The sequence below is a fragment of the Amblyraja radiata genome, unplaced genomic scaffold (assembly GCF_010909765.2).
Source record: "Amblyraja radiata isolate CabotCenter1 unplaced genomic scaffold, sAmbRad1.1.pri S148, whole genome shotgun sequence".
NCBI lineage: Eukaryota > Metazoa > Chordata > Chondrichthyes > Rajiformes > Rajidae > Amblyraja > Amblyraja radiata.
In genome coordinates this window covers 268644-279008 of record NW_022630134.1, presented here as the reverse complement: position 1 = coordinate 279008, position 10365 = coordinate 268644, and the positions used below count along the sequence as shown (strand labels likewise).

Sequence of the window (10365 nt, the reverse complement as noted above, 5' to 3'; positions counted from 1 at the left end):
ACCATCGCAACCCCCCCCCCCCCCCCCCCCCCCCCCTTCGGATGGCCATGGGTATATAGGTTAATTGGCTTGGTATGAATGTAAATTGTCAATAGCGTGTGTAGGGTAGTGTTAGAGGTAGTGAGGTGGGAATCGTGGTCGGCACGGACTCGGTGGGCCGAAGGGCCTGTTTCCACACTATCTCTAAACTAAACCTTTTTGGTCACATCTTCAAAAAGCCGTACGTTGAGTGGATTCATTTTCATATTTTATACCTCTTTCTGTTTCAGATCACTTGATTTTGTTGAGCGTCCACTTCCTGTTTAGTGATGAGCGAGTTCTTGCAACTGGCCACTCTGGGTCGGCCTTTCCAGTTGGGAATGCTGTACGACTGCCGATCAGATGCTCTGATCCCAGGTACTGGAATGTCTTCACACAAATCATGAAGTCACATGAGCCCAGAGTAGGTGAAACGAAAGACATGATAAGGGAATAACATATAGTGCAAGGTAAAGCCAGCAAAGTCCGATCAAGGGTAGTCCAAGGGTCACCAATGAGGTAGATAGTAGTTCAGGACTGCTCTCTGGTTGTGGTAGGATTCTGATATACCTTCCACTCAATGAAATTCAGCTTATGAGGGATTTTGTCAAATGCCCTCTGATATGGGTTGATATGAGGGGTGATCTTATAGAGGTGTGTAAAATCGTGAGAGGAATAGATCGGGTAGATGCACAGAGTCTCTTGCCCAGAGTAGGGGAATCAAGGACAAGAGGGCACAGGTTTAAGATGAAGGGGAAAAGATTTAATAGGAATCTGAGGGGTAACTTTTTCACACAATGGGTGGTGGATGTATGGAACAAGCTGCCAGAGGAGGTAGTTGAGGCTGGGACTATCCCAATGGGTAAGAAACAGTTAAACGGGTACACAGAAAGGCTTGGAGGGGTATGGGCCAAACGCAGACTGGTGGGACTAGTGTCGCTGGGACATGTTTGTTAATGTGCGCAAGTCAGATCTCTTTACATGTTGTATCACTCTATGATACAGTGGTGGTCAATGCAGGACCATATGTTCAGTTGACCAATCTCACAATGGTGACCACAACTTTGTCAGTTATAGTCCAGTTTATGTCATGGATTGAATAATGAGTGGCACGGTGGCGCAGTGGTAGAATTGCTGCCTTGCAGCACAAGGGACCCAGGTTCGATCCTGACTACGGGTGCTGTCGGTACGGAGTTCATACTTTCTACCCGTGACCTACGTGAGTATCTTCGGTTTACTTCACACACTCGAGGGACGTACAGCTTTGTAGGTCAATTGGCTTAGTAAAATTCTAAATTGTTCCTAGTGAGTGACGGATAGTGTTAGTATGCGGGGATCGCTGGATGGCGCGGGCTTGGTGGGCTGAAGGGCCACCATATCTTTCCGCCATATCTCTAAACTAAACATGGATATTTGAAGAATATTTGAAGACGATCCAAATCATCGCCTATCTATGTTCTCCAGAATTGCCCGCTTGTAATTTAGTTGTAGAGATACAGCACAGAAACAGGCCCTTTGGCCCACTGAGTCCGCACCGACTAGTGATCCCTGCACATTAACACTATGCTACACACACTAGGGACAATGTTACATTTATACCAAGAATTAACCTACAAACCTGTACGTCTGGCGTGCGGGAGGAAACCGAAGAACTCGGAGAAAACCCACGCGGTCACGTACAAACTCACATAGACACCCGTAGTCAGGATCGAACCCGGGTCTCTGGCGATGTAAGCGCTGTAAGGCAGCTACTCTAATGCTGTGCCATCATGCCGCACCTAATACTCATTAATCAGTCCAGTGTACTTTCAGCCCAAGCACAGTCTGTATAGAGATTGAATCTACTGAAGGAATATTATTCACTTTGAGTAATTTTAACAACATTAACAGTTTTGATCGCTGATTTATCCTGTAGGCGTCACCTTGTGGGACTTGCAGTCACTGCAGAGCAACCTTGATCGTCGTGACCAGCCCAGCACTGAGTTTCACATCATTGCGTCAGACTCCATGGAGAAGAAAGCCACTGCCCTCAATGTGTCAGGGTCACTGAAAGCGAGTTTCCTGGCTGGGTTAGTAGAGGTGAAAGGGTCGGCAAAATATCTCAGCGACAAGAAGGAATCAAAGCAACAAGCACGAGTTACCCTTCAGTACAAAGCAACAACCAGGTTTGAACAACTGACAATGAGTCACTTAGGAAGACAGAATATTACCTACCCGAGTGTGTTTGATGAGGGCTCAGCCACCCATGTTATTACAGCAGTGCTGTATGGGGCCCAGGCCTTCTTTGTGTTTGATCAAATGGCTTCTTCAGCAGAGAACACACAGAATATTCAGGGCAACATGGAGGCAATGATTAAACGTCTCCCTAAGGTTGCGATCGAGGGAGAGGCCTCCCTAGAAATGACAGAAGAACAGAGCACTCAGGCCGAGAAGTTTAGCTGCACCTTTTACGGGGACTTCTCACTGAAGAACAATCCCACCACCTACCGAGATGCCATCAATATCTACGCAACACTCCCACACCTGCTGGGCCCAGGTGGAGAACATTCAGTGCCCGTCGCAGTCTGGCTCTATCCTCTCAATAAACTGGACACCAAAGCTGCTCAGTTGGTGGGGGAGATCAGGGTGGGACTGGTCAATCGCTGCCAGTGTGTCCTGGAACAGCTCAGTGAGGCCGTGATGAGGTGCAATGACCTGATGAAAGACAGTGTCACAGTTCAGTTTCCTGAGATCGGGGACAGGATCCTTCAATTCCGAGAGATGTGTCTGGAGTACAAACTGGTTTTCCAAGGGACCTTAGCCAGAGTTTTGCCGTCCATTCGGGGCGGCGGGAAGGAGGAAGCGTTGCTGGCGGACATACTGAAGAACAGGGAGCAGTCACCATTTAAACACCAAGCACTGACCACATGGCTGGATGACAAGGAATGGGAGATGATGGTTGTGGGACTTTGCCTCAGGATAATGAAAGACATACTTGTTGTGAAATCAAGGAGAGAGTTGCATGAAGTGTTGATGGGTCCAGTAACAGACTACGTGGTCTGCTTCACATTCACAACACTGCATCAGGAGGATTTCTACCTGACGGAGGCAATCAACTACCTCCAATCTCTGACAGCAGAGAAAATGCAGATGCCACCTCCTGCTGATGGAGCCTGTACAACACAACACAGCGAGCGCTGGTTTCACTCATCGTCCATAACCGAGAAGATGAAGGAACGGTCCAAATTATTCCTGGATTTTGCCACAGCCAACAGTGGGGATGAGAAAGTAAAATTCCTTGTTGGATCCGCACAGGATGACAGTAACGTGGGTGCGTCTATTTACTTCTATGAGGGAGGGATTGTGAGGAGCCGCTGCTTTGAACCCCCGTCTCAGCCTGAGAGACCAACAGCGAGTGGGACAACACACGACAGTGTGACGCTGCAGTTAGAGCCACCCACATGTGGTTCTGATGAGATTGTGGGCTACAAGGTAGAGTATCGAGGTAGCCAGCAGGAGAAATGGACAAAACTAGATACACCTGACACATCCCACTCCTTCACGATATCTGAGTTGGAGCCACACCAGGAATATCACATCCGATACAGAGCCGTGACCAAGGTAGGGTTCAGCAAGGCCAGTGAGATCTACAAGGTCTCCACCCGGCCGACAAGTCCTCCTGTTAAACCGGTCTTCCAGGATCAGTCACCCAGCCCAACACTGTCCGGGGACGGATCAAGTCAGATTGGAGCTGACGTATTTCATTACAGGAATGAATACAAGGAAAAATCTTCAATGGATGCATTGGACGGATCATGGGAGCAGGTCCAGACAAAAGACAGACAATGCTACGATAGTTCAGATGGACCAAAGAGAATTGCCTTGAAACTTCTCGAACAAGCTCAATTAATATCCAGAGGAAACCCTTCCATTTACAAGCTCAACCTAGAAAGGGAGGTGTTTAATCAGTCCAAGCAACTTGTGAAATGCTCCTTAGGAAAGCCCACCACTATGCACAAGATGAAGACAATTATGTTGCTGGGGGCAACTGGGTCAGGAAAGACAACCCTCATCAACGGGATGATCAACTACATCTTGGGCGTGGAGTGGGGGGACAACTTCAGATACCAGTTAATACAGGAGGAGACGGGAAAATCCCAGGCTGAGAGCCAGACCTCCTCCATCACTGCCTACCATCTCCACCACCAGGTAGGGTTTAACATCGACTGCTCTCTGACTATCATCGACACGCCAGGATTCGGGGATACCAGGGGCATCAGCCGGGATCACCAGATCACTGACCACATCCGCGAGTTTTTCGCTTCACCACAGGGCGTTGATCAGATCGACGCGGTCTGTTTCGTCGTCCAAGCCTCCTTGGCTCGCCTGACCCCGACACAGAAATATGTCTTTGATTCCATCCTTTCCATTTTTGGCAAAGATATCGCGGAGAACATTCATATAATGGTGACGTTCGCGGATGGGCAGCGCCCCCCAGTTCTGGAGGCCCTGAAAGCCGCTCAGGTACCCTGCCCCGAAGACAAAATGGGATTGCCAGTACACTTCAAGTTTAACAATTCTGCCATTTATGCCCAGCGTCCGACCTCTGGTGACGAGGGAAGATCTGACGACAGTGGGGAAGAGGATAATGACTTTGACCTGGCGTCGTGGAAGATGGGGACAAACAGTATGAAGAAGTTCTTCACAGCTCTGAGCACGATGCAGGCGAGGAGCCTGTGCCTGACCAGAGAGGTTCTGAATGAACGTAGACAGCTGGAGTCTGTAGTGGCCGGGTTGCAGCCTCTGCTCCAAGCAGGGCTGACCAAATTAGAGGAGATCAAGAAAACCAAACAAGTTCTGAACCAAAACCAGTCCAAACAGGAGAAAAATAAAGACTTTGAGTACGAGGTCGATGTGACTGTTAAAGAAAAGAGGAAACTTGGCAGCGATGCTCCATTAGTAAACAACTGTACGGTTTGTGAACAGAGTTGTCACGACCCCTGTACGTCCGCAGGTTATATTTTGATATACTGGTGTTCATCAATGGATGGGTGGGGAAATTGTAAAGTCTGTCCGGGGAAGTGTGCCTCACGAAAACATCGAAGGGAAAACTACAGGTATGTCTGTGTAACAAAAAAGGAGAAGAGGACGTACAATGAACTGAAGGAAAAGTATGAGAAGGCATACAAAGGTGAGAAGATGGGCCTGCAGAAGATTATGGAGGAACTTGAGCAGGAGTTTGCTGAGGTGGGGAACACAGTTCTGGAGCTGATTCAAGAATTATCCCAGGGCATTAGACGACTTGAAGAAATAGCCCTGAGACCAAACCCCTTGTCCACCCCGGCTTATATTGATCTCCTGATTCAGGCTGAGAAAAACGAGGCAAAGCCAGGCTTCATTGAGCGAATTCAGGCACTGACCGCTGTGAAGAAGGAGGCAGAGGTCAGAGATCAATTCGCTAACAATGAGAAGCTGTTACCAGAGTATTCGAAGGAAGGTGCGGTGGGAGGGAAAAGTACTGGAGAAATGTTAAAGAAAAAAATGTCAAACATGATGAACTGGTTCTCACCCAATTAGTAACAGAGAAACATTCCAGCTGTTTTTAGTGTGTTTCACTCAACCGATACACAAATCCTCATTCTAATTCCTCATCCTTCCCCTCCCCGATCTGCCCATAGCCTTTCACACCGAACCTTCCTTCCTCGAAGCTGCCTTCTTCTCAACATATTCCCATAGGGGCCCCATATCTGAGGAAGGCTTTGCTGGCGTTGGAGAGGGTCCAGAGGAGGTTTACGAGAATGATCCCAGGAATGAATGGGTTAACATATGATGAGCTTTTGACGGCACTGGGCCTGTACTCGCTGTATTTTGGAATGATGAGGGGACACGTCATTGGAACTTATCGAATAGTGAAAGGCCTGAATGTGGAGAGGATGTTTCCACTAGTGGGAGAGTCAAAGACCAGAGGTCATAGCCTCAGAATTAAAGGATGTTCTTTCAAGAAGGAGATGAGGAGGAATTTCTTTCATCAGAGGGTGATGAATCTGTGGAATTCTTTGTCACAGGCGTCTGTGGAGGCCAAGTCAATGGATATTTTTAAGGCAGAGATAGATGGATTCTTGGTTAATATGGGTGTCGGAGGTTATGGGGAGAAGGCACGAGAATGGGGTTGGGAGGGAGAGATAGATCAGCCGTGATTGAATGGTGGAGTAGAAATCTATGCTTTAAAAGTGTCCATTGACTTGCCAATGAATTCCACAGATTCACCATCCTCTGACTAACAACATTACTCCTCGTCTCCTTTCTAAAAGTACGTCTTTATATTCTGAGGTTATGGCCTCTGATCCTAGACTCTCCCACTGGGGGAAACATCCTCTCCACATCCACTCTATCCAGGCCTTTCACTGATTCGGTAAGTTCCAATGAAATCTCCCCGCATCCTGCTAAATTCCAGCGAGTACAGGCCCAGTGCCGTCAAACGCTTATCGTAGGTTAACCCACTCATTCCTGGGATCATTCTCGTAAACCACCTCTGGACCCTCTCCAGCGCCAGCACATTCCTCTTCAGGCATGAGTGTTAGGTATGACGCTATCTGCTAAGGCGATAATTGCTCGCAATAATCCAAATGTGGTCTGACCAGCACCACATAAAGCCTCATCGTTACATCCCTGTTTTTGTATTCTAGTCCTCTAGAAACAAATGCTTCTCCAAACAAATCTCTTCCCTCTGTGCAAGTGTGCAGCAGTCGTGTGCCTCAGCTTTACTTCCCCATATCTTTTCTACGAGTGACGTTAGGTTCAGAGGCCTGGAATTACCTGGTTTATCCCCGCTGCCCTTCTCGAATAAAGGGACCACATTTGCTGTCCTCCTGATTTCTTGCACTTCACTCGTTAAAGTGAACAATAAGAATCTCTGCCAGACTCAAAGCAATCTCCTCCCATAGCAGTCTGGGCTACATCCATCGTAAATCTCCTCCAAGGTATATAATATTTCCTTTTTAATGGTAACATGTTCTAAGGTTCAAGAAATGCAATTTCCTTCCCTTCAGTAAATACAGAGCAGTGGTCACAGTGAGGCCCAGTGCAAATTGGAGGAACAGTACCTCATATTTCACTTGGGTAGCTTATAACAGCGGTATGAATTTTGACTTCTCTAATTTCAAGTAATCCTTGATTACCCTCTCTCTCTATCCCTCCCCCTTCCCAGTTCTCCCACCAGTCTGACCGTCCCCATATCTGTTTGTTTTGTTGGCACCATCTCCTAGCTAACAATGATCTATTCAGTCTGAAGAAACATCACCCATTCCTCGTCTCGAGAGATGCTGCCTGACCTGCTGAGTTACTCCAGCTTTTTGTGTCTATCTTCGGTGTAAACCCGCACCTACAGTTCCTTTCTACACAGGGTAGAGGTATTGATTTCAGACTTCACCTAAACCTGTGGTTCCACATAGAGATGGGTCCCGAATGGGTCCTATCCTTTTACTGGTTACACATAAAATGCTTTGGACCTGTCCTTAATATTGTCTGCCAGTGATACTTTTATGTCCTCTTTGCACTTATAATCAATTTTTAATTACTGCTCTATACCTCTAACACCAGAAGTATTCACACTGGGTGGTACAGTGCCACAGTGGTAGAGTTGCTGCCTCACAGCGCTAGAGACTCGGCTTCGATCCTGACTACGGGTGCTGTCTGTGCGGAGTTTGCACGTTCTCCTCGTGACCTGCAAGGGATTTCTCCAGGATCTCCGGATTCCTCCCACACTCCAAAGACATAGAGGTTTGAAGGTTAATTGGCTGCTATCAATGTAAATTGTCCCTCGTGTGCGTAAGATAGCGTTAGTGTGCGGGGATCGTTGGTCGGCGCGGTCTCGGTGGGCCGAAGGACCTGTTTCCCTGCTGTATCTCAAAATTAAACTAAACTACATCTTGTGGTTTTACATAGAGATTTTTCCCCAATGGGTCTTATCCTTTTACTGGATCAACATAAAATGCTTTGGACCTGTTCTTAATCTTGTCTACCAGTATTACTTTGTATTGCTCTACTTCTAATACAATTTTATCCCCTTTTACTTCTAAATACTTCCCCCTTTTAATTCAATTCAAAATAACTTTTCTCTTCCAAAACCAATAGGTAGCAATGTTACAAACATTTTGAGATTTAAAAAATCAAGTCTGCAATTTATCCCATCAGATAAAGCATAAAAAGAAGTTTAATTTGACACCTAATTCACTTTCATATCTCAAGTATTTAAAAAGTTATGGCCATTTTCATACTCGGAAATTAGCATCTTGTTCCCTATTGATTTTCTATGGACATAACAAAAAAGCTGTGATCTTGGACAGTCAAAAGCCCATAACTTTCTTAAAAAATAAGAGAACTGAATGAAATTTTCAGTTATCATAGATTGAAGCATTCTGAAACAAATGTAAAATAATCTTACTTGGATGACCTGGAATTAAAGCATATAATTAGTTAGTTACCCAATTGTAGCTAATTTCAAACTTCAATTACTAGATATAAACATCTATCTATTTCTTAATAAATTATGAACATTTTTAAATAGCCTAAGTGTCCAAATAATATTCACAAATAATTCACAATAAAACATGATTTTTAAATCTCATTTACATTAATTTATAGGCCAAATGGATGGAATTTAGTGTTCAATTGCTGTAAATAAATGCCCATTTAAATCAGCTTTCCAGTGGGTCCCAGTGGAACGCGCTGGTTTAGAACGTTCACATTGCGGTACAATTGTACCCCCAAATGCCGAGAAAAATACTGCGGGATATAATGGGCCCAAAATGAGCTACTCGCAATATTAAACTTTGTATAAAGGGATCTTAAGAAGCCCTTTTTAATGTAAAAATAAACAGCTTACCTTCTCTAGTCTGCTGTATGAGACCCTGCCGTATTTTCGGTGATCGCGGGTTTAGAGGTTAATTTTTAAACTACTATAACAATTATATAAAGCCTTTAAAACTAATAATAGCTGAAGCGACGGGGTCTTCCTGCAATTTTTCGTTAATAATTAACTATGCTGAACATCCTCGATTGGAACAGCCTAGAGGAAATCGTGTTTTAAACCCGCCCCCCTCTAAACGGCGTCAAAATCGCGCACACCCACAGCGACAGATTTTCAGCGACGCTTCAGGTAGGCTTTGCAACATACCTACAATAGGATAAATGGCAGACATCGGTAGTGTGACAACAATTATATCTCACCTGAACCAGACATTATTCTTTCTGAAGACACAAAGATTCCACCGAGTGGCGCCTTTCCTTCTTTGTGTTTTAATTGTATGTGTTAAATGTATGTTTTTAGTGTTCTTTAGTTTGTTTCATGGGGAGGGGGGGGGACTTTTTCTAATCTCTTACCTCGACGAGGATACGATTATGTTCCATATCGTATCTCCGCTCACATACTAACATCGAGGAGTTGGCGGCCTTTGCTGGAGACTGAATTTGAGTGCTCCTACTGTGGACACCTACGGGGCTTTCACATCGCAGAGCCCGTGTTCCCTTTGCCATCCAACCGTGGGTGTTTGCGGACTTAACATAACGGAGCTCGCGGTCTCTGGTCAGAAACTGACTTCGGGAACTCACCGCTGCAGGACCTTCGAGCGCCCCAACAGGAGGGCTTCGATTGCCGGCCGCGGAAGTTTCGATCGTCCCGATTTGCGGATGGTTCAACTGCCCCGACCGAGGGAGAATAAAGAGGAAGAAGATTGGACTTAGCTTTGCCATCCAACACAGTGAGGAATGTGGAATCCGCTGTGGTGGATGTTTATGTTAACCATGATGTAGTCGTGTGCCTTGTTGCTTTTTTTCCCTTGTGGGTGTATGGTAATTCACATATAACTCTACCTTAATTGGTACATGTGACTATAAATACCTTTGCAGATGCTGTATTTTTGTTTAGAACAAAGTGTTGGAGTAATTCAAAGGGTCAGGCAGCATCTCTGGAAGACATGGATAGGCAACGTTTCAGATTGGGACCCTTCTTCAGACTAATGTAGGGGAAAGAAAGCTGGAAATAAAGTGGGGTGGGGTTAGGTGGGGGGACACTTGACAGGCTTTGTCCTGCCCCATCTCTTCAGCTTTCTCCCGCCTATTTTGAAACGTCACCTGTCCACATTCTACAGAAATGTTGCTTGACCCGCTGAGTTACTCCAGCACTTTGTGTTCTATGCATTATCCTTTCAGAAGTAATCTGCAACTTTCCAATGGACTATTGTTTCAGATGATACATTATTGCTTCAGTATTTTAAAGCATGTAGGCCTGGTTGACATTGTATTGCAATTAATATATAGTTTATTCCAATAGAAACTAATTTTTGAATTAAACATCATAGATGCACTTGG

General features: G+C 45.6%; 2 protein-coding genes and 1 long non-coding RNA gene across 3 annotated transcripts; all 3 read left to right on the top strand.

Annotated features, from left to right (window-relative positions):
* Positions 1–267: 267 nt before the first annotated feature.
* Positions 268–3962, top strand: LOC116969297 (stonustoxin subunit alpha-like). The gene is made up of 3 exons (XM_033016166.1): positions 268–396; positions 1934–3822; positions 3915–3962. Exons 1-3 carry the CDS (start codon positions 309–311, stop codon positions 3960–3962), a joined length of 2025 nt encoding a protein of 674 aa, XP_032872057.1. The 5' UTR covers positions 268–308.
* Positions 3887–5705, top strand: LOC116969290. The gene has a single exon (XM_033016159.1). It carries the CDS (start codon positions 4009–4011, stop codon positions 5572–5574), a length of 1566 nt encoding a protein of 521 aa, XP_032872050.1. The 5' UTR covers positions 3887–4008; the 3' UTR covers positions 5575–5705.
* Positions 5706–7842: 2137 nt separating this feature from the next.
* Positions 7843–10365, top strand: LOC116969299. Its single transcript, XR_004410718.1, has 2 exons — positions 7843–8130; positions 9182–10365. It is a non-coding gene; the product is annotated as an uncharacterized LOC116969299 (long non-coding RNA).

Bases quoted from the DNA above. Each gene is read 5' to 3' on its own strand.
- LOC116969290 (XM_033016159.1), top strand. From the start codon at position 4,009: ATGCACAAGATGAAGACAATTATGTTGCTGGGGGCAACTGGGTCAGGA.
- LOC116969297 (XM_033016166.1), top strand. From the start codon at position 309: ATGAGCGAGTTCTTGCAACTGGCCACTCTGGGTCGGCCTTTCCAGTTG. The intron at 397-1,933 runs GTACTGGAATGT...TTTATCCTGTAG, and splicing joins ATCAGATGCTCTGATCCCAG to GCGTCACCTTGTGGGACTTG. The intron at 3,823-3,914 runs GTCCAGACAAAA...ATTAATATCCAG, and splicing joins TGGACGGATCATGGGAGCAG to AGGAAACCCTTCCATTTACA.